The sequence below is a fragment of the Myotis lucifugus genome, unplaced genomic scaffold, assembly GCF_000147115.1.
Source record: "Myotis lucifugus unplaced genomic scaffold, Myoluc2.0 scaffold_122, whole genome shotgun sequence".
Lineage (NCBI taxonomy): Eukaryota > Metazoa > Chordata > Mammalia > Chiroptera > Vespertilionidae > Myotis > Myotis lucifugus.
The window spans coordinates 2,235,174-2,259,818 of NW_005871170.1; the positions used below are offsets into that span (position 1 = coordinate 2,235,174).

At 39.9% G+C, this 24,645-nt stretch overlaps 1 protein-coding gene across 4 annotated transcripts in view; it reads right to left on the bottom strand.

Moving 5' to 3' along the window:
• CDKAL1 (CDK5 regulatory subunit associated protein 1 like 1) overlaps nt 1-24,645 on the bottom strand; it is a 628,254-nt gene that overhangs the window by 520,828 nt on the left and 82,781 nt on the right. For all 4 annotated transcript variants that reach the window (XM_006093745.3, XM_006093747.3, XM_023758088.1 and 1 more), the window contains one exon: nt 12,798-12,882. In XM_006093745.3, coding sequence (XP_006093807.1) covers nt 12,798-12,882 — 85 coding nt within the window. The remainder of the gene's footprint in view (nt 1-12,797; nt 12,883-24,645) is intronic.

The following is a 24,645-nucleotide window of genomic DNA, read 5'->3' on the forward strand; positions in this document are numbered from 1 at the left end:
CATAGTAAGAAACAGAAACAGTTTTAGTATCATGTCCTATGGTTGAAAGGTCATGCATTTTTTATTACATTTGTTATCAGTTAATTTAACAACACTACTGAGTGACTAAAAATTAAGCAAGATTGTGTTTTCCACACTTAGAGCATAGAGTAAAGGGAGAATTAAACAGAAGAGTCCTTTTTTCCTCTGCTGTTGTATAAACACACACACACCAAGAATAAGTAGAACATCTTTCAAAACAAAACAATAGGAAATCACTCTTGGCTGAAAGCACAGGCTTAGATCATGTTGATCTCTTCTTTAATCCTGCTGAAGCAAGTTTCTGCATGCTTTCTGGAGCCTCCACCTACAGAGTTGTTAGGACAACAGCCAACACATATATTTAATTATGTAAGTATTCAATGCTATCAGCCAGCTGTTGCTAGTACATAATACACTGACCTCTTTCACTCACTCTCTTGCTTAAAATGGCAAAAACAAAGCAACTGTTGATGTAACAGTAATCATAAAATATGCAAAATACTGTTCTCCAAAAAGATTTTAGATAACTACAAAACTCAGTTTTGCATTTTAAAATGACTTACTACATCTGAACTGCTTTTTCTGTTCCTGATTTGCAAATTAAGAAATCTTTCAACTGTAAATGTAACTGTTCCTTCATTTGTGGATTTTTTTTTTAATTCAACCAGCATTTCAACCCTCAAATATACTTTTTCCTTTATTTCCCATCAAATTTCTCACTGGGATATGTCACATAATAATCTCCTTGCATTCCCATTCATCTCCATGTGTTTCCATGGTTAGGGGATAAGCAACTGAAGCCTGTAACAGGAAACTGGTCAAAATCTGCTCTGAATTATATAACTCGTCCCCCTCACTTTAGGAATCAACAAAGAGCTCTTCATTTATGTTTCCAGAAAGCATGTTACTCCAATACCATTATTAACCCCAGACTAGCCAATGGGGGGCGGGGGGGGGGCGGAAATAATACCAAAGTCCTAGCAACAACAGAAAGTAGACTAAACAAAACCATGACTTAAGTCTTGAATAATACTAATTCACATGTGGTACAAAAGAAGAAGACCTGACACATAAACAGCAACTTTTGCAGAGCAGTTTGGTCTTCATCAAAGCAGCTTTCCATTCACTGAATAACTCAGGGCCAACTGTTTACCAGGCACTGTTCTAGAGACAAGGAGTCCTTCAGTAAACAGCAAGACCATGTCACTGTCTGCATACATCTTACTGTTTGACTCATTCCACAGAGATCCTACACTTAACCTTTCTAACACTTCTACTTCTTCCCCCACGACAGCCATGTTGATTTTTCCCCCACTTTGGTCATATATCTGCTATTCTTTGCTCATTCATCAAAACTGAATTTAATACTCAAAGGTAAGGCAAGTGCTGTGATAATAATATAAGTGTATAGTTTATAATATACTTAACATAAAATATATATACTTAACATAACATATATTAACAATGACCTGCTGATGCATGTGCAGCAGAGTGATGCTAAACTCTCTTCAAAAAAGAAAAGAATAGGTTCGATCTAACTATACAAACATGTATCGAGTGATTACAACTATTTGACAAACTCAAGGCCAAACATGACAAGGTTTTTATCTACAACTTTCTTACCCTCAGGATGAGATGCCTCAATTAATCTAATGGCCAAGATCCTGAAGCTGGCTAAGCTCACTTAGGCTGGCAGGAAACACAGGGTCCTGCCATTCACAGCTGAGCTTCAGCCAGCATGACCAAGTGACTACTCCAGGAAAGGAGAAAAATTCTTACCCCTTTTATTACTTCCCTCTGGAAAGAAACTGTAGACCAACATTGACAAACAGAAGTTTCTAACCTCATTTAGAACAACAAGGGACAGGTTTCTTCCCAGCCCATAAGCAAAACATAAAAAGCAAAACAGCACATTTCTAAAGAGGGTCCTTTAAATACAATATTTGAGCTGGCCAGCATGGCTCAGTGGTTGAGTGTTGACCTGTGAACCAGAAGGTCACAGTTCAATTCCTGGTCAGGGCACATGCCCGGGTTGCGGGTTCAATCCCCAGGGTGTGGCATGCAGGAGACAGCCAATCAATGATTCTCTTTCATCATTGGTGTTTCTCCCTCTCACTGCCTCTCCCTTACTCTCTCAAATCAATAAAAATATGTTTTTAAAAAATTAAAAATACAATATTTGAAAATTAGAATGTTCTTTCCCCTTTTGTAAATATACAGCCTGTTACTAACTAGGGATTCAAACTGGCTTTGGGGCACCATTCTTAGAATAATTGACAAGCAGTCTTTACTAATAGTATCTGTTTCCCAAGAAAAGAAAAATCATTACATGGTAGACTCTCAGAATCAAAGACTCCATAAAAAAGGATTTTCCTGAGGTCAATAACCTGACCTCAAGACTCAATCTAGTAAAGAAGCAAATATGTAAACAAATAATAAAATGTAATATGCAACAATAGATGTTTGTATGGGATAAAGAGGAGCACAGAACAGAGGGTGATTACCTCTGTGGATCTTGGTGGTAAGGGGTTGGAGTTAGAAGGGAGATAACCTTTGATTTGAGTTCCAAAAGATTAACTGGTTGCCAGGCAGAATTCCATGAGGTATGTGAGTGTGAGTGTGAGTGTGTGTGTGTGCGCATGCGCGCGCATGCACACATGCATTTGGGGGAAAGGGAGAGCATGTTCCAGGGGAAAGAATATATGCAAACACATTATGTGTTTGAAAAATCACATAATATAAGGGAGAAGTAAAATTCTATAGATTAGCGAGAAATGAGGTTAGAAAAGTAGACAAGGAACAGATTTGTTTAAATACCTTGTTACAAAAAATATATATATACCTTTCTACACTAATATGTTTATCTATATGTATCCTGTGGATGAGAAGGAATTATTACAGGAGAGGAAAGCATGGAGGAGAAGAAAACATGAAGTAGAAAAAAAAAAGAAGCTGAGAAAAGCTAAAAGTCTACTGTAATATTAAGAGCAAGAGATAATGAGGACCATAACTAAGACATTAACAATAGATATGGAAAGAAAGGATTAAATTCAAAAGATATGGTCTAGTTCAGTGGTCAGCAAACTCATTAGTCAACAGAGCCAAATATCAACAGTACAACGATTGAAATTTCTTTTGAGAGCCAAATTTTTTAAACTTAAACTATATAGGTAGGTACATTGTTATTAACTTAATTAGGGTACTCCTAAGCTGGCCTTTGCTAAAAACGCCCTCAATCTGACTGAGGTACGTTCGTTCGCTGAGGTCGACCCCTTCCAACTCTCCCATCCACACTCGTCTTGTATACTTGTTTCGTCTAACTCCTTTCGTTCATCTTCTCTATATGTCCAAACCATCTCAACATACCTTTCTCAATCCTCAACACTACATCTTCTTTCACTCCACAACGTCTCCCGTCGCCCAACCGACCGACAACCCCCACTTCTTCTAACGCCACTTCTTCAAAATAGATTCGCCCAGGCCGAAAACTGACTTCTGCGCATAGGCCACGAAGTTTCAATCACACTGTACGTGCGTGCCCGCACATGGAATTTTGTGGAAGAGCCACACTCAAGGGGCCAAAGAGCCGCATGTGGCTCGCAAGCCGCAGTTTGCCGACCACTGGTCTAGTTTATGGCAATTTGATGAAACATGAGAACACAGTGGTTCACTGCGAGTGCCAAGAGGAACATTTTATTACCACACTAGAGGCCCAGTGCACGAAATTCGTAAAAGGATAGGGTCCCTAGGCCTGGCCAGCGATCAGGGCTGATCAGGGCCTTCCTGCTACCAGCCGGGGCCTTCCTTCATTCTGCCCCGCCCCCTGGTGGTCAGCACATGTCATAGCGAGCAATCAAACTCCTGGTCCCCTGATCGAACTCCCGAGGGGACACTTTGCATATTATCCATTTAAATATATAAGATAAGCAATAAAACATTGGGCAAAAGGAAAGAGAAGAAAGAAGTCAAGAGGAGGAAGGAAAAGATATGTTAGAAGTAGAGTCAGTCCTTCAGTCCACAGAGAAAAACAGGGGAAAGAAACAGGGAACCAAGAAAAACTCCCCATCTATATGATGGATGACTATGCAACCAAAGAAGATAAGCAATAGGAATGGAAACACTAGCTAGGGAAACGGAGAGGTAATGAAGAGGTTCTGATGATTTGAAGTGCCAATGAGTCATCTAAATAAAGAAGTATAGGAAACAGTGGGATACACAAGTCTGGATATTAGAAGGAGAGACTAAGGTCTGAAACAGAAATTTGGGAATAATCAGCATATAGACAGGATCTACACAATGGAAGTATATAGATGAGAAATGGTCGGGGGTAGTATAAACTCATATTAAACACAGCACTATTTTTTGGGGGGGAATCACATTGGACAGTACCTGATCAATAATACATATTAAGTCAAACAGTAAAATATTTTGAACTTTGCAAATAGAGGGAAACTTGTGGGTGGGCAAGGATAGCTGAAACAATGAGACTGTGACTGGAAAAGCATACAATGATTCACTGTATGTGCTATTGACATTTTAAAAAATAACATAAAACTGATATTGAATTAAAGCTATTTCATACAACTAGAAAAGCTAAAATTAAAATATCTAAGTTTAAAGAAAATTCCACAACCTAAAGTATTAAAAAATAAGTTTAACAAAACAACTTGTGTTACCTAACTTGTTTCTTGCAAAAGGCCAAACTAAATCCCAATGTTTTATCTTCCAATGCCAAATTTTTTAATTAAAAAAGAAAAAGACAACCTGATTACCAACAAATCTAGCTAAAATAGAACCAGTCAAGCTCTGGCCAGTGTGGCTCAGCTGGTTGAGCATCCTCCCTTGCACCAAAAGGTTGCAGGTTCGATTCCTGGTCAGGGCACATGCACAGCTGTGGGCTTGATCCCTTGTAGGAAGTGTGCAGCCATTCAATGCTTCACTATTCTTTTAAAAAAAACAGAACCAGTCAAATCTTTTATTTTATTTTTAACTGATAATGACTAACTGAAAGGGAAAGTTTTTCTCTATTCTTAAGTCAGCTTTTTTGAAGGCAATTTATTTTATAAATTCAAGTTGAAATAATATTCTGGTACCTCCCCCAACTTCAATTTATGATGAAGAACTCTTCAAGTTAAATCTACATGAAGCAAAAAAAATATTTTCATAATAGGAATAGCTATCCAATAATGAGGATGATCAACAGAATTCTATATAAGGAGCTTTCCCATAGAGTAGACAGAAGATATACAAAGCAGGTTTTCTCTGTCTCAAAACACACTTCTTTGTCCATTTCTCTTTATATTTCCAATTGTTCTTTCCAGTAACTTCACTCAGATTCCATCTATATTACCATGCATTTCTACAAGCAAAGGTGGTTCAAAGAACTGGTGACTCTTGTCTATCTACTATCAGTATGGCTAAGCCACAATGCCCATTTGGGTTAATAATGCACAAGGTCAAACAGAGGTTGACAGTCCATGATCAAAGCAAGCTGGCTATTCTTTCTGTCATTTATATAGAACACACAAGATGTGTTTATTTTCACCAGCCTCTGCATGACCTCCTTTAGGTGGCATGGAAAAGATCCCACATTTCTATAAAGCATTAACTAAAGCAGTTTTCTTATTTGATACTCTCATTAAGAGCAAATTTTATTTTTTTGAAACTTTTGATCTCTTTCAAAAACATCTTTGTCTGCTCAAGAACCCCTCAAGTTAAAGGCCATATGTCTAAATCAAATTGGCATAATGGATAAAACAAGGACAAGGCAACCACAAATGCCTCAGAGGAAAAGAGATGCATGCAATAGGCTGCCATCACCAATCATGGGCTGAGCAAGTTTTCCAAAATTAGTAAAGGCAATAGCACTTAAGATCTGAAAGTCATGAGGCAGCAAAAAAAAAAAATATTTTAACTGCATTTTTGCTATTTAGAACTCCTACTCTTTTATCAATCTGAACATCAATTATACAAACACTGTAAACCTTTAGTAATTAGATCACTAGTAGAAAGCCAGTAGAAATACTGAGCAGTACACCCTACAGATTAATACAGATATGCTTTTTCATACCAGATATTTTAATCAGATTAAGGAATTATTTAAAGATAGAGTGATCTGTTATCACACTAGTTTATAAAATGAAGATTTCCCATTAATTTTAAGCCATTATTCTCTCTGACCAAGATTAAATAATATTCTTCCCAATATTGTTTATACTGTGCAGTTGCAAAACTAATATTTTGACCACCACCAGGAGTACCACCCCTCCTCCCCACCCCCCAACCCCCAAAGAAATCTGTCCATGGCCATCTTGTCAGAAATTCACAATCAATTCATGGGTCTTCATCAATGAAAATGGATTAATCATATGGAAGACAGTAAATCCCTCAGAGTCATTTTTCTTTACTCCTGTTAAAATAAGATGGTCTAGCCCTGGCTAGTGTAGTGCAGTTGCTTGGAGCACTGTCCCGTACATCAGGGTGGTGGGTTTGATTCCTGGTCAGGGAACATACCGAGGTTGCGGGTTCAATCCCTGGCCTGGTCAGGGCACATGTGGAAGTTCAGGAAGAAACCAATCTCTGTCTGTCTGTCTGCCTATCTATCTATCTATATCTATCTATCTATCTATCTATCTATCTATCTATCTATCTATCTATCTATCTATCTCCCCCCTTCCCGCCTCCATCCCTTCCACTCTTTCTAAAAATCAATGGAAAAAAAGATCTTCAGGTGAGGATTAAATTAAGAAAACAGAACAAAAAACAGATGACAAACACTGGGGATGAGTGGCAAAGTGAAGCAATCATTATTTATAGGTGGTCCCAGTAAGAAAAAAATAGGTCCTAGCTCTTCCTTGTAATCTTTGCATTTGAGCATATGGGACTGAGTGCAACAAAACAAGGAGAAAGGAAATCCTTATCAGACTCTCCTTGAATTTGTATCTTGCCTTACTAACCTGGGGTGGAATGCATGCAAGAGAGGAGGGTGAAGGGAAAGGATAGAGCTGGAAACTGAGAGAAGGTTCAATTCCGGTCAAGGGCATGTACCTTGATTGCGGGCACATCCCCGGTGGGGGGTGTGCAGGAGGCAGCTGATCGATGTTTCTCTCTCATCGATGTTTCTAACTCTCTATCCCTCTCCCTTCCTCTCTGTAAAAAAATAAAAAAAGATAAATAGGTAGCATGATAAGGTATAATGAGTTTAAGAACTATTCATCTTTGTTTTTCTTTGTTAGGAGATGATGACAAGGGGGAAAGCAGCTAAATAAAGCAAAATGCTTGACAAGAGTAGGTAATCTATTACTGAAAGTTTTTAAATGTATAAATGTCACTTGAATTTGATGTTTTCTCAATGTCAATTTATTACTGTGCTTTTTTTACAGCATTGTATTTATTTTGGAAACAAACCAAATGTTAGCTTAGGTGTTAACAAGAACTAGTTGCAATTATCAAATGTCTTCAAAGCCATAATTTTTAAAAATACTTAATCAACTCTAATATTGTTTTTAAATTATCTTCCAATCAAGCAGAATAGTGCACTAAAGGAATCTGTGCTTGCCTGCACTGGCTCTGTAGTGTTAAAATGACAACCTTTCTCATATGGTTACCTCACTTAATCATTCAAACACCAATCATTACTCTGAGCCACATTCACAACACAGTTTACGTGCATAACAAAATCCATTAACACAAGTTATATTTGAGTTTTTAAACTAATAAAAACAATCTAGAAGTATATCCATTAACCCTATATAATAAAAGCCTAATATTATGCTAAGTGTCCAGCGGACCAGTCGGCTGTTCAACCAATCAAAGCATAATATGCTAATGATATGCTAAGGCTGCTCAACCGCTCGCTATGACATGCACTGACCACCAGAGGGCAGACAGTCAACCAGTGGACCAGTCACTATAACATGCACTTACCACCAGGGGGCAGATGCTCCAACCGGTAGGTTGGCTTGCTGCTGGGGTCCAGCCAATCGGGACTGAGCGAAGATGGACCAGACACACCCTGGAGCCCTCCCGCAGTCCCTCCCTGGTTGGCCAATCTCCCGTGTCCCTCCCCGGCCCCGATTGTGCACCTGTGGGGTCCCTCAGCCTGGCCTGCGCCCTTTCACAATCCAGGACCCCTTGGGGAATGTCAGAGAGCCAGTTTCGGCCCAATCCCGTAAGCCAGGACAAGGGACCCTACTGGTGCACGAATTTGTGCACCGGGCCTCTAGTTAAGATTATAAAAGTACCAATTACAGAAACTAAATCTCTGGAGTCTTAGGGGTATCAGTAGCACTAAAATACCTTTATATCTTATTTACTTTCCTAAAGGAGGAAAAATGGATAATCTGAGAACATAAAATCCAAAGCATTCTTTGAAAATGAGCAGCATCTGATAAACATAACCCTCTGCTCCTGGCTTAATTCCTCCTTCTCCTGCTCCTAAACATGACCCACATTACACTGTTCCATCCCACATCACAACCACCTCCTCTGCATCCCACCACAGTTCTGGAAAGAACTCTTCTCTGCTCCTTCTGTAATTTCTGACTTGAGGATGCCATTACATTCAACTATGACAATTTCTATGCAAACAATATAAAATCCATATCACTACAGTGATATCTACCTCAATTCTACAACTGCTTACCTGACATCTTTATCTGGGAAGCAGAGTAATAAAATGACTAAACATACAGACTCCTAGTCAGACTGCCTACATTAAAATCCCACCTAACCCCATTTATGAACCGAACTGTCTTAGAAACTTCATATATGAAAGAGAGGCTCTTCATCTGTCAAATAGAAATAAAATTGAAATCTACAATGTGACAGCCTGCAAAAATTAAGCTAGATAATATCCAATTGATGTAAAGCACTTTGAGTAGTCTGCCACAAAGAATACAATCAATAAAGATAAAAGACGGTCCATTATTTTAATATAATATTTAGCTGTGACTTCAAATACAACATGATTAAAACCAAAACATGTCTTCCCTCTAACTGAACCCCCTTTCTGGAATTCCCTCTATCATTCTAGTCAAAAATCTAGATGTCATATTCAATAATGCTAAAAGTGTAAAGAATTCTTCTTTCTCAAGTTGACTCCTTCCTTTCAACTCTGAATGCGGCCACCAGAAAGGAGGCATCAGTACCTGGACTACTGCAACTCTGTCCTAGGGACTCCTGATCTAGACTCATTTATACCCAACCATCCTTCACACTGCTGCATGATATAACTCCCTGAGACCAAGAGAGTAGGCACATTTAGAAAATTATTTTTTTTAATTTACCTTTTACAATAGCATAAAGATAAAAAAGTACTGCACAGGTAAAAGGAGAAAGAATAGAATACTTTTTAAATTAGTGATACTGGAACAATTTAGTACATATGTACACTTTTAGGGAAAAAATTCTAAAAGATTCACAGGAATGCCCTGGCTGGCTCAGCTCAGTGATGAGAGTGTCAGCCTGTTGACCAAAAGGCCTCTGGTTCAGCTGTAGGTGGATCCCTGGCAAGATCGGGGTGCATGCAGGAACCAACCAATGGATGTGTCTCTCTCACATCAGTTTCTCTCTCTCTTTGCCTCCCTCCCTCCATCCCTCCTCTCTTTCAATCTGTCTCCCTCTCCTCCTTCCCTTCCACTCTATCTAAAAAAAATCAATGGAAAAAATATTCTCAGGTGAGGATTAACAAAACAAAAAAAAGAAGACAACTCAATGTAGTCAAAATCAAAATCACTTGAAATTATATGGAAGGGCAAAGAAAAGCCAAGACACCCTTAAAGAAAAACAAAAACACATTAACATTCTCAAATATCCAGACTTAATATAAATCTATACTAATTATGACTGTGTACAATAAGTATCATAATAAAGAAATAGAATAATAAAAAATAAATAAAACCCAGAGATAGACCCAAGCATCTATGGACACTCAATATGACAGAGTGGGTAATCTATATATATAAAAAGCCAGTGACTGGAACGCCATAACAACCAGAATGACCGGTCACTATGATGCCCACTGCGGCCAGTGAACCAGCCGGATCCAGGGGTGGGGCCGGCAGCCAAACCCCCGCAGCCCCTCCCCCCGGCCGGCCCCGCACTAGATTGGTCCACCCCATCCCAATAGCCCACAGCTCCTCTCCCCAGCGGGCCCTGCCCCTGATCACCCCCCAACCCCAATAGGGGGCGGGACCGGCCGGCCAACCTCTTGCAGCCCTTCCCCCTGGCTGGCCCCGCCCCCAATGGGTCCCCACCACCCTGATCGGTCCAAAGCCCCTCCCCCCTGCTAGCCCCGCCCCTTAATGCCACCCTACCCCAACAGGGGGTGGGGCCAACCAGCCAACTGCCTGCGGCCCCTACCCCCAGCCGGCCCAACCCCCGATCTTCCCCCCCACTCCGATAAGGGGCAGGGCCGGCGACCAACCACCCATGACCCCTCCCCCAGGCCACTGGCCCCTGATCGGCCCCCCCACCCCAATCAGGGGCCGGGCCCGCCAGCCACTTGCCCTTGGCCCATCCCCCAAGCCGGCCCAGCCCTGATCGGGCCCCAATCGGGGCAGGCCAGCCAGCCGGCCAACCTCCCGTCATCTCCTCCTCCCAACAGGCCCAGCCCCAATCTGCCCCAATTGGGGCCAGGCCAGCTGGACCCCACCCGTGCATGAATTTGTGCACTGGGCCACTAGTTCATAGCTAAGGGGAGAAAGGATAAATCTTTTAAAAACAAAAACAAAACAATAAATGATACTGGAAAAATTTGGATCCTACATGAAAAATAATAAAACTTTTTTGAAATTTAAAATAAACTGGACCCCTTTCTAGCACCATATAAGCAAACAAAAAAGTCAACTCCAGACAGATTATAAATCTGTGCAAGGAGTAAAAACCATAAGACTTTTAGAAGAAAATACTGGAGAATACCTTAACTTCAGGGTAAGGAAAGAGTTCTTAAACAATAATAGCATACACTCAAAGGAAAGACATAAATGTTAAACCAAAATTTATCTCCAGCACTAAAGAGTGAAAAGATAAGCCACAATTGATATCTGCAACATGTGTAACATGTAATGATTAGTATCTAGTCTACATGTAACATATTCCCACAAATAAATAAAAGACAATTCAACAGGAAAAAAATTTTAAAGCCATTTCACAAAAAAGGAAAATCCAAATGGCCAATAAACATAAAAGATGCTCAACATCATTAGTAACCATAGAAATGCAAATTAAAACCACACTGAGATACCATCTCCACCACTAGATTGTCAAAAGTTAGACGTCTGGCCATATCAAGTATCAGCAAGAATTGAAAACAACTACCCGCATCCATTACTGGTGGGAGTGAATGACACATGCATTTGGGAAGAGTCTGGCATTATCTATTAAAGTTTGACTATATACATATCCATGACCCAATAATTCAACTCCCAGTTACACATCCTAAAATAAGTATTGCACATGTGCACCAGAAACCATGCTCAAAATATTCATAGCAGCAGTCTTCATTCATACAAGGAAAGTCCTGGAAAACCTCAACTCTATAAATAATAAAATGGATAAATTGTGGCAAACTCATGCAACAAGGGACCAGAATAATTTTATATCCATCAACATGGATAAATCATGGATTTGCTTAGGAAAAGAAGCAAATCTCAGAACATCAAAAGTTTAAGTCCAATAAATAAGGTCTAAAACAGGGCAAAACTAAACAACCAATTGTTTAGAGATATACTTAACAGATGATAAATTTACTAATAAAACAATGGAATGACACACAGAAACCAGGATAAAATTTTCTTTTTAGGGTGTGACTGAAAGAGGGACACACGAGAATTTCTAAGGTCTTGACAACATTATATTGCTTATGCTGGGTGGTGGACATATTAATGGCAATATTATTATTATTTAAACTATAGGTTTCATAAATCTTATATATGTATATTTCATAATAAAACCAATTTGGGAAGAGAGGGGAATGAGTTTTAGATTGAAGTTAGGAGGTGGAGAATCTCAAGTCTGGCTAGGAAGACAAGAAGAAAAATCCGACAATAGCTAAAATGGATACATGGGGTGATTAGACCTGAGCATATTTAAATGTCAATGACAAGGCACCAGTAGAACTGCAGAGGTAGAAAACATAGGAGAATGAGAAATAGTTTATGAAATGAGATTTCTAAGAAGGTGGGTAGGCTAAAATTCAGAGCACATATGAACAGAAGATATGCTTTCACTTTAAACTCCCCCAACAATCTGCATTTCCCTTGCATTACTAGCACCTAGAACAGTGCTAATGGGCATGGGAGAGAAAAGAGGCTAAGGACTGCTCTGGGTAGGTTCAGAAAGTACAGAATGGATTACCTGAGAAGAGTACATTTTTAATACTTAACAAATATTCCAATCACCTATTAGCTAACTTCGCAAATATACAAATCACCTATTACAGTGGTCGGCAAACTGCGGCCCCTTGAGTGTGGCTCTTCCACAAAAATACCACGTGCGGGCGCGCACGTACAGTGCGATTGAAACTTCGTGGCCACACTCAAGGGGCCAAAGAGCCGCATGTGGCTCGCGAGCCGCAGTTTGCCGACCACTGACCTATTAGAAAAGTCTACATTAACATTTCCTTCTTTAGCAGATAAATGCAAAAACAATATATTAAAATCCAATTTATACTTCTTTGATGCATACCGAATATTGATATTATTAGCAATCTTTTAAAAGCTAATTTCCTTAAATCAAGTCTTACCTCACTTGTAAAAGAATTAACTTCTACTTACTTAATTGAATTTCTAAAGTGGTCTTCCGCTGGGTTTTTTACAGTGCAACTATTCAGGAGCCATAAATCTGCATCTGATGCATTTTCTGTTAAAAAAAAGAAAGAAAAGTGTCACATTTAATCGGTCAGAAATATCCAAGTGCTTACTTAAATAGCACCGGAACTGGTGGTGGAGAGCAGAGAGAGGTAGAGAAGAAAGGCAAGTAAACAGGCAATTACAATACAGTAGGTAACTGCTGTAAAGTGGAAATATTCATGAGAAATAGATATTTTAAATGTATAACCTCTGCTATTATCTTTTCATTTAAAATATCAAGAGGATCAACATTTGCTTCCTGTATTTTCAATACTTGAGAGTATTTAATAACTTCCAAAAACTAAAGTGAAACTGTCTTAAACTTGCCTCTGAATAGAAAATTGCCCCTTTGGGACTGCATGGTAATATTTTTCAAGCACATGTATTATCATACACTGAATATTCTTCAGTTTGAGAAGTTATTAAAAATATAATTTGTCCTCCTTGTAAACGTGAAAGACTAACCTTAAACTGAGGCTTTTATTCCTCTCAACAATTTGATTAGATATTGTTACATACTATAATAAATTCACCAGCAGTGCAACAAATCACCCATTGTGTTTATAGACATGAATTTACAAATGCCTCAAGAGCTTGACGCTATTCCAACTACCTTGCTGCCTAAAAGGACTTACACTTTAAAATAGGATTACCACAATGAAAGGAAAACCAAAATTGAAAACTGCAGTACCTTCAATGGTATTTTAGTAAGAACCAAAGCTGAGGTCAGAAAACATGAAGAACTAAGAGGACTAAGGGATGCCTGTATGTACAACCTCCATGCTAGAAGGGGGCTTCACGTATGAACATTACATGAGAGGGTGGGGGAGCACATCAAAGCTTTAGGAACTTGGCAAAAACTTTTCGCCCAAAATTTTATTATAAAAAATGATAAAATGTTTCTATAAGGATCCAAAAATTCTTGAAATGCTAAAAAGGCAAGGGAAGTTCCTTATTACTATACTCATCTCACTCCTCCTATTCATCCCCGCCCCGCATCACCACCACAGTGTATGTCCCACTCAACAGCAGAGTGGCCTTTCATAAAACATAAATTTGATTATGTCACTTCCCTGCTTAAACTTGGAAATGATGGGCATTCATCTACCTCCTCTAGTTCCCTCCAAATGATTCCCCACAATGCCATCTGAAAGATACTCCTCTAATATCAATCTGACTGTAGCACTCTTGAAATCTTCCAATGATTTCACGGTGATATTCAAGGCCTATCCAGATCTTCAACTTCAATATTCATTTCTCCCCAATTTCAATATTCATTTCTCCCTAAATTCATCCGTCTCTCCAGCCACACCAAACCACCTGAAATTCCTAAACCTTGTGCTATGCCATCTGCCTAGAATACCTTTATTTTCTTCAGAATGGCAACTCAGATAGCCCTTCACCTGCCCATCCACCTTCAGTTTCAGCTAAAGGTTTCTTAGATGCCTCTTCTCTGCATTCCCACAGTAGACTGCATAAAGCATTCTGGCACTTCATAATTGCGTATTAAAATAACTCATTTTTCCAGCCTGTACTTATTACTAGTTAAGAAATACTGAAGACAACATTTTTATCTGAATGTCCAGGACCTAACACAGTAATGGCACAGAACAGACATTCGAGTAACCATGGAACACTAAACAGTATACAAGTAGGTTCAAGAAGAAAGATGACAGAGGCATAATGCGTGAGACTACATACCAACCTCCTAAAGCTCTGAGGTCATGCTAATTTTTTGAAATGAGCTTCAAGTAAGTCACCAATTTATTTAACAACAATTTAGAGCTGACACTTTATCATACTCATAGCTATATCCCCAGCACTTATGACAGTGCCTGGTACATAGTGGGTACTCATTAATTTACTAAATGAATGTGGAGTTTTGAAAGACAAAGCAAAACTATGAGCAATATATTATATCTGTTAGCTCATGGCAAAAATATAAAGACTGTGGATTTATTTAAAACAAATAGCCCGGCCAGCATGGCTCAGGGTTGAGCATTGATCTATGAAACAGGAGGTCATGGTTTCATTCTTGATCAGGGCACATGCCCGGTTGCAGGCTTGATCCCCAGTGTGGGGCATGCAGAAGGAAGCCGATCAATGATTATCTCTCATCATTGATGTTTCTATCTCTCTCTCCCTCTCTCTTCCTCTCTGAAATCAATAAAAACATATAAAACAAACAAACAAAAACCTAAAGGCAGAACTACTTGTGCCAGATGCCAGGTTGGTATCCTGGTACATTCTTCTATTCAGTCACCGTAAAGCCACCAGATAACTCAACAAAAGCTGCTCAAGGAGAACTTCAGCAATATATAAGGCAAATCATTCCACTTGGTCTGGAATTCTGTCAATGTTGGGATGTGCTGACTTTCAAAATAAAGTGAATACTATGCTGGTGACCCAGTAGTTACAATCAACAGAAAACCTGTGAATATACCAAAATGCCCACAAAATTACCTAACTGAATAGTAACTATCCCACAAAAGAGAAGTCTCTCCTCCAATAAACACATTTTCTTATCCAATTACTTCTTAACTCAGTTTTGTGTTAATGTATCTTACTTATTATTGTCAAAAGATTGTTCTACTTACAAGCATAAAACAGTCAGTCAACAACCACAACACAATGAAGATCCACTGTGTGTCAGGCTATGTTCTAGGTTATGGGGATAGAGCTGTGGCAAGAGTTTCTACCCTCAAGGAGTTTACAGTCTTAAAGAGGAAGTGTGATAAAAAACAAAAATAGGGAAACAAGCTAATAATTTCAGTCAATGATATTAGCACAATAAAAGAGGGTAATGGACAAAGAATAACTGGGGGTGGGGAGTGTTGCTAGTCAAAATAAGTCTCCCTCAGAAGTTCAAATCTGAACTGGGACTTACATAATGGGAAAGAATCTGCAAAGATCAGAAGAGCTTTCTGAGAGATACCACAAAAGCAAAGGCCTAGAAAGAGGACCAAGCTTGCCATGTTCTAGTGACAGAGAGACAAACGGAGTGACTGGACATAGGGAGAACAGGAGGAAAAAGGTCAGGGAGCAGGAACCAGATTATGCTGGTAATTGTTTCAAACATGAGCTAATTTCTACTTCAGAAAGCCCCTTCTGGAAGCACTGTGAAGACTGTAGATAGGGCAAATGGAAAAGCAATGGCAAAAAAATGCAGGCAAGATAACCAGATGGAAGCTGACACACTGGTCTAAGAGTAATTGAAAGACTATGGTAACCTGGACCTGGGTTATGGCATGGCAAGAGTGAGAAGCAAATGGAGGCATATTTTGAAGGTAGAAACAAGATAAGTCACTGAGAGAATAGATATGAGTCATACAAGAGTAATCAAGTAGGATTCCTACGTACATGGGAAGTATTTTGGCCTGAGCATCAGTGGTTTGTGGTGCCATTTATTGAGACAGGAAAGGTTTACAAAGAAACAGATTTGGGGAACGAGAGAATCAATAGGGGGTCTTCTGGACATGCTTATTTGAGATCCCTATTATTCAACTAGAAATAATGATCAGCCATTTGTATAGATGAGACACAAATGGGAGAATCAAAACCATATAGAAGATACCTGAATCTATAGGAATGGATGAGCTCACCTAAGAAGACAGACACGAGTGGAGGGGAAGGGAAGAAAGGAGAGAAAAAAGTAGAAGACTGGGTCTTTCAGAGGTCTGGTAGAAAAGTTGAGATGAGAAAAGGACACTGAAAAAGAGCAGCCAATACCAGGTAAGATAAGAGGATAAAAACTAGGCACATGATGTCATTGAAATCCAGAGAAGAGAGTATTTGAAACATGAGTAATCAATTATGTTAAATGCTGAGAGTTCAAGAAAGATATCTCTATAAATATCAGATGCAATCTAGACCTCAAGATATGATTATTTAGTATTTAATCATCAAACCATAGTGCTGCCATGAAATCACTGTGCATATATCAATCTATATTCTTCCCAGGTTACCTCTGGATCAAATCCAAAGAAGTAGTATCATTAACAAAAGAATAAAATGACCATCCAGACTTTTTTCCTTTCTCAATGCTGAGTATCTGCTTGCTCTGTGTCAACCCACAATCACCCAGCAAAGGTCCTTTTTCATAGAAAACAAACCCACTACAGAAGGGAAGTGAGGTGGAATATCGTGTATGGCTATTTGCCAATAAAGAACGCTGAGTTCATATTTTTGGCCCCCTTATGATCACATTTCCTGGGATCTAAGATGCCATTTACTATAAAAAACACTTTCAACTCAGTAACAGCTCCTCAAGAGGAGTGGGACTTTACATTCATGTTCTTATCAATTTTAAGATATCCCAACTTCAAACATTAACATGAGAGGGAGGATGGGAATGAAATGAAGCTGAAACAGAAGAAATAAGTGAACTTAGCATGTCGTCTTAGAGTAGCACCATCTAAAACAAACAAGAAATATGCAAAAACCTGTCTTTCCAGAACCTCATCACCCAATATACTACCACTAGTAGATGAATAGGTTACTGATTTAAATATCTGAGAAGAGAAGGTTAACATCTTGTGGTCTTGCCTTAATCAGAGCATTCAAGGCAGGTTATCCAGTGTTCAGGAGGAAGAAGCAATATTACAGAAGAGCCCTTAGGGAAAGAAGGATGAGGTAGATGGACAAGAATGGACCAAGGAAGGAAAAGACAGTAAGAAGGTACCACACTCAGAGACACAGACTTGAAAAGGACCCAAAAAAGGCTTTTACCTACTTTGAGATTTGACCTACAGCACTACTGTTAATTCCCGATATGGAACTGAAAGCCATCTGCACATTATCCAAATATTGCCAATGCCTGAGCTGGGGTATCAGGACTGGTTTGGAAGGCTACAAACTTTAGGCTAGCCAGATGGAATCTAGACCTCAAGATATGATTATTTAGTCTTTCATTATCAAACCATAGTGCCATGAAATCACTGTGCATATATCATTCTATATTCTTCCCAGATTATCTTTGGACCAAATCCAAAAAAGCAGGATTGACGGGTTACCTAAATTCATAGGTAACTGCATTATATACTGTCACATTCTCCTCCCTAAGGCATGTCTCACTTTGCACTCCCATGAGCAACGCAAGACACTGCCTGTTATCCATAGCATCACCCACAGAGTGTGCTATCAAACCTGTGAACTTTTGCCAATCAGGAGAGAAACAGAAAGCCAGCTGAGTTTTAACGTGCATTTCTCTTATTATGAGTAAGTTGAGTAGCTTCTCATATGTTTATGGATCATTTGCAGGGTTCGGGTTTGTTTTTTCCCCGTTTTCAGTCAGTTCGTATCTTTTGCTAACTTTTCTATCAGATAGTCATCTTCATTTCAATTTTTAATTTAGTTACACACAAACATCCTACATAATAAAAGCCTAGGTGGTGTTGCATGACGTCATCACAAGATGGCCACCATGATGTCATCACAGATGGCCACCCCATGTCACCACAAGATGGCTGCCACAAGACAGCTGCCACAAGATGGCTGCCACAAGACAGCCGCCGCAAGATGGTCACCTTAAGATGGCCAGCAGGGGAGGGCAATTGTGGGAGATCGGGCCAGCAGGGGAGGGTAGTTGGGGGCGATAAGGCCTGCAGGGGAGGGCAGCTGGGGGAGATCGGGTTGGCAGGAGAGGGCAGTTGGGGACAACCAGGCCTGCAGGGGAGGGCAGTTGGAAGCAATCAGGCGACAGGGGAGGGCAGTTGGGGGTGATCAGGCCAGGAGGGGAGGGCAGTTGGGGGCGATTAGGCCGACAGGGGAGCAGTTAGGCATCAATCAGCCCAACAGGGGAGTGGTTAGGGGGCCATCAGACAGGCAGTCAGGCAAGCGGTTAGGAGCCAGCAGTCCTGGATTGTGACAGGGATGTCCCCCAAGGGGTCCCAGATTGGAGAGGGTGCAGGCCGGGCTTAGCGACATCCCCCAGGCACGAATTTCGTGCACTGGGCCTCTAGTACTATATATGAGAAAATATTTCTTGTCTATATTAGTTATAATATTTTTCCCCAGTTTGTCACTTTACTTTTTTATAGTTTCTTCATACTTTTTTATTTCTAGGATATCAAATTTATCTACTTCTCCTCTTATTGCTTCTGGATTTTGAGTCATAATTAGAAAGTTTTCTGTACTCCCAAGTTACCAAGGAATTTACCCATATTTTCTCCTAATACACATATGAATTAACATTTAGATCTTTGATCTATTAGGAATTTATCCTGGTACATCAATCTTACTGAATTTTTAAAGCAGAAGATGAAATAAGATACTAGTCTCATATCAAATTGGCAAATAATAAAAAATATGATACTACCTAATGCTAGCAAAGGAATGGGGAACTGGCAACCTCGTCCTCTGCTGATGGAAGGAGACATAGGAAACTCTTTGGAATGCAATGTAGGAATAACTATCAAAAATTCAGATGCTCCCCTGGCCAGGTGGCTCAGTTGTTTGAAGTATTGTCTCATGCATCAAAAGGTGGCAGGTTCGATTCCCAATCAGAGCATATACCCAGGCTATGGTTCCATCCCAGGTCGAGGTTGGAGCAAGTGCAGGAGGCAATCAATCAATGTTTCTCTCACATTGATGTTTCTTTCTGTCTCTTTCTCTCTCTCCCTCTCCCTCTCTCTTTCTCTCTCTCTCTTTCTCTCTCCTCCCCTCCCTCTCTCTAAAATCAATTTTTAAAAATGTAAATGTGCATCAGAATTTCTCCTACACATTTGTAGCATATTTTCACCACACACATGCATATTTATATGCATACACACATATATGCACACACATATATAGATATATAAAAATATATAATTATACACATAAATTATTAAATTCTCACTGAAGATTACTGATAAAGCAAAAGACCTAGAAAGCCTATAAGTTGATTATAGGAGATTGACTAAATAAATTATGAGACTGCAGCTAAAATACCATTTAGTTGTTTAAAAAAGGCAAGATAAATCTGTAAGTGCTAATTTATAATAATCTTTGATATAACATCAGCTAAAACAAAGCAAGGTGCAAAAGAGTAGGTCTTGTATTTCACTTGTGTTTAAAAAGGAAAAGAGAAAAGGGGAAATTCTGTTGTAAGCAAAGAAGATTTCTAAAAATATACATATGGAATTGCTGGAGGTGTCCATCCTCGGAAGTAAGATGAAGGTTCAGCTGTCCTCCAATATAGTGTTCATGTGTGCATCTAACATTCTTTCTCTTTTCTTTTTATAATTTTATAAAATTTAATCCTGAGAAGAAACACATCACTATTTTATTTATATTCATCTGTATTGTTTTAATTATTAAAAGCAGGTATTGATTTTGTTCACTTAAGAAAACTAATCAAGCTTTTTACTTTTTTTTAATGTTTCCTTTTCCACAGAACTTGGCATCACTACTAAGGTGAGAACATAAACTATTTTCCTGTTGTGATCCATCATAAAAACTGACTTGATACATATTTTCTAAGGGACTTTTCTCTCCACTGCTAGAGCCTTTGTACTCACTGGACCAAGAAAATGAAGGCCATTGGCACACCACCCACTTTGAGTGTGGGAATAGACAACTAAACTATTATTTGTTCTAATCAAATCACATTCACTTTTCAAACTATTTCTTTATATACACAAAATAAATTACTTTTAAGCCTAAAGTAATAAAAATCTGATTAGCAATAATGATAATAGCTAACATTACTGGGTACATATTATGTGTCCAGCAATGAGTCATGCACATCATATCCTTCTTTTTTTCCATTTAATCCTCCAAATTTGTGGTGGGTTCATTTTTACTCAAATTTTATAGAGGGGGGAACCTGTGGCTTAGAAAGGAAAAGTAACTTGCCTAAAATCACAGACAGAAAGAGAGTGGCCAGGATTAGAGATCCAGACAAACTGACTCCAGGGACTGACAGTCTGAAAAAATTAGAATGCCTCATTAGTGGCTCTTCGCCTCTTGATCAAAAATAATGCAGACAGTATCTAAAAACAAAATACAGAAATGTCACGTGGCCTTGAGGTTGCCTCATGATATTTCTAAAGAGGCTAATGAGCAGGAACTGTTTGGCTATTTCCAACATTTCCAAGATCCTGAACATGTCAGCTCATGGCCTTCTGTTATCAGTGAGAGACATGCAAGTAAAGGGAGCATTAATAATGATGCAGCATCCTCACTCCAAAGCACAAGCTGACTCTCACAGCAACCAATCTCCACTTCACCCTGCAGGCTTCTGCATAATCATGGCATTATGGAAGAGAGGGGCATGGTTCATAGCAACACTACTCAGAACAAAACATTTATCTTACACAAGTGTTCCACTTGGAAGTCAACTCGAGGAACAGCATAAAACAGTAAGAGGAGTCTATCCATAGATTTAGGTAAGGCAGTTAAACATGTGGATATAAATAAAATTCACTAAGAGCACAAGGAAGATGGGGAAATGTTTGTTTGGACCCGTCAGCATTTGGTAGGAAAGGGGGGTCTTTACCACAGAACAAATGTCCATTATGCTTATTCATACCCGTGTGTGTATTTATATTAATACAAATCACTGAGTGCCTACTAAAAACTCAGGGAATAGAGTAAGCTTTTTTTTAAAGTTTATTATTTATTGTTAACAGTATTACGGATGTCCCCTATTTTCCCTCCACTTGCCCCTAGAATAAGCTTTAATAGAAGTACTTATAAGCACCTTTAAGGTGCATCTTAAAAAATAATTTCTTAAAATCAATAAAGGCTAAATTAAAATTAAAAATTCTGGTCAATGTATTTTTTTTGTCTACCTTTCATTTGTTCTATATAGGGGCTGTGCAAAGTACAACATTGAGTAACCAAGTTTTCAAAATCTTTTTTTTTTATTGACTTTGAGAGAGAGAGAGAGAGAGAGAGAGAGAGAGAGAGAGAGACAGACATCGATTTGTTGTCCCACTTATGCATTCACTGATTGCTCCCTATATGTATCCTGACTGGAGATTGAACCCACAGCCTTGGCATATTAGGACAATGCTCTAACCAACTGAGCTACCCAACCAGAATCAAAAAAATCTTTTTACAAAAACAATTGAAGTGAACCATGAGAAAGCATTCTCCTTTTAGTAAGCTAGGGTTGGAAGACTGAGAGGATGAGGAGAAGGGGACCGAAACAGAGGAAAGAGAAGGAGAGGAGAGAAAGGGAAAGGAGAAATAGAGTCTGACAGACAAAGAACATCTGCAGTTCCCAGTCTGAAATACTCGGAACAGGAGCTGACCCCCCACTGCTGAGAGCTGGGGAGTACTGGTGTGCTTTTGAATGAAGTAGAACACAGCAGCTCCTAGGGGGAAGCGCTTACTCTTGGAGATTACTCACATGAGTTTGTTCTTTAAAAATACAGGCATCCCCTGCTTGTTGAAAGTTCTGGTTACACCACTCTACTTTTTCGAAAGACCCACATTAAAACTTGTTCAAAGAGGATTTTCACTTTTACAAAAGAAGTGAAAACAGTGTCCAGCATTTGTGATGCAGTGAGTCAGTGCACCCTGAACATCGAGAGCACACTGTTGCTTCTACTAAATGCTGTATTATTTTAGCCTTTGAATGTTAACTGATACGAGTTAGTAGGTTACTTTTTGGATCTCGGAAAACTACAAAACCTTTCCATATAAATCAATGGTAACTGCTTCTTCGTTTCTGCCATGTCGGCTTAGGAAAAGTTTTATAGGAATGTTCTGCTTCTGGATAGTGGAGAAACCTGTAGTCCTGCTGAACACTTTGCAAAGATAAAATGAAACAATGAGTCAGCTTGAACTCTGTTCACTGTACAGAGGGAAAAAAACATTTTTTCTTTTAAGTGATAAATAAAAGCTGGGAGAACTCTACCAGTAACTACTGAAAATTAATTACATAGCTAAGTAGGCCTGGCAACAATCTAAATCAGAGTGCAAGACAAACCTTCACTTACTGTGTAGAACAGAACATTGCTAATATTCCCCTGTCCTCTTTACAAATTAAATTGCTCTGTTGGTCCTGACACATAATTAGTTCAGAAGTTACTGTGTCTAAAGAATCCATAATAGGACATCTACTTCTATGATATAAATAGGTTTATAAACTAAGAGCTAATATACACACCAAATGGACCTTATAGGGCACTTCATGAGCTGGTCACCGCACCTCTACACTAAGCCACTGCTCACCATGCCGATCTTGTCTGTTATGTTCCTGCCACACTGAGCCTTCAGGCCCTCAGGCATAATAAAACTCCAAAATTGAGAAAAATGAAAATCTAACCCTCCCCCCCCCCAACAAAAAGTGGGTAAAGAATATGAACTGAGAGTGCACACAAAAAGGAAACACATGGCTCTTGAACATAAAAGATATTCAACCCCATTATTAATAAATAAAAATTAAAACTGCCCTAAGGGAGAAAAACTGTACAATTTTTCATTTCATATATTGTCAAAAAAACATAAGTTTAAAAACATTGTGCTGATGTCACTGTGAGGAAGTGGCACTTTCCTGCATTGCTGGTGGGAATGCAAACTAGAAAACCATCTGTGAAGGCCATTTAGCAATACCTACCAAAAAGGAAAATGCACATTCTCTGACCAAGAAGTTCTGAGAATTTAGCCTACTATAAACATACTAGAGGCCCGGTGCACAAAAATCGTGCATGGATAGGGTCCCTAGGCTTGGCCAGCGATCAGGGCCAATCTGTGGGATGACCAGAGGGGTAATCAGGGGGCCCCCCCGCTGGCACCTGCCTTGGAAGGCCTGGAGCCACCTGCTCGCTGGCCCTGCCCCTTGCCACTGCCAGTCACCTCCCTCTGTGGGACAACCGGCGGGGTGATCAGGGGGCCCCCACTGGCACCCGCCTTGGCTGGCCTGGGGCCTGCAGGCTGGAGGCAGCTCCTGCATTGAGCGTCTTCCCCCTCCTGGTCAGTGCGCATCATAACTACCAGTCGTTCTGCCATTCGGTTGATTTGCACATTAGGCTTTTATTATATTGGACTTACACATATGCAAGGTAATTCATTGTAGCACTGTTTGTTAGAATAAAAGGTGACTGGTTAAAGGCATCTACACTAATAAAAGAGAAACATGGTAATTAGCGTACGACTGCTACCCTTCCCATTGGCTAATCAGCATATCCTTATGCAAATTAACTGTGAGCCAAGATGGCGGCCTGCAGCCATGCACTGAAGCGAACAGGGAGGCTTGCTTGCTCCAGTGATGGCGAACTCCAATGTTCCCCGCCTGACTTGCCGGCCTCTCAGCTGCAACTCTAAGCAACTATGTTGCAAATATAGAAGCTAAACAAAACCCTAGAAACCGGCTCTCAGTCAGCCGGGCTTCAGCCAGCCAGACTGCAACATTGTATCAAATACAGAAGGTAAAGGCCAGAAACCGGCTTTCAGCAGCGAGGCCTCAGAGCTAAAGCTGGCCCAGAATAGAAAAAAAAAAAGAAAAAAAGGAGCAGTTGGGAGCTTCAGTCACCCACCAGCCTGAAAACGGCCCTCAGCCCCTCACCCAGACTGGCCAGGCACCCCAGTGGGGACCCCCACCCTGATCCAGGACACCCTTCAGGGCAAACCAGCCGGCCCCCACCCATGCACCAGGCCTCTATTCTATATAGTAAAAGGGTAATATGCCTCCCAGCACCGGGATCAGAGTGACAGGGGGCAGCGCCCAAACCCCCTGATCGCCCCGCCTGCGGCTCTGTGTGTGACATGGGGCAGGGCCACAACCTCCCTATCCGCCCACGCTCTGTTCATGACAGGGGAAGGCGCCCCAAACCCCTGATCA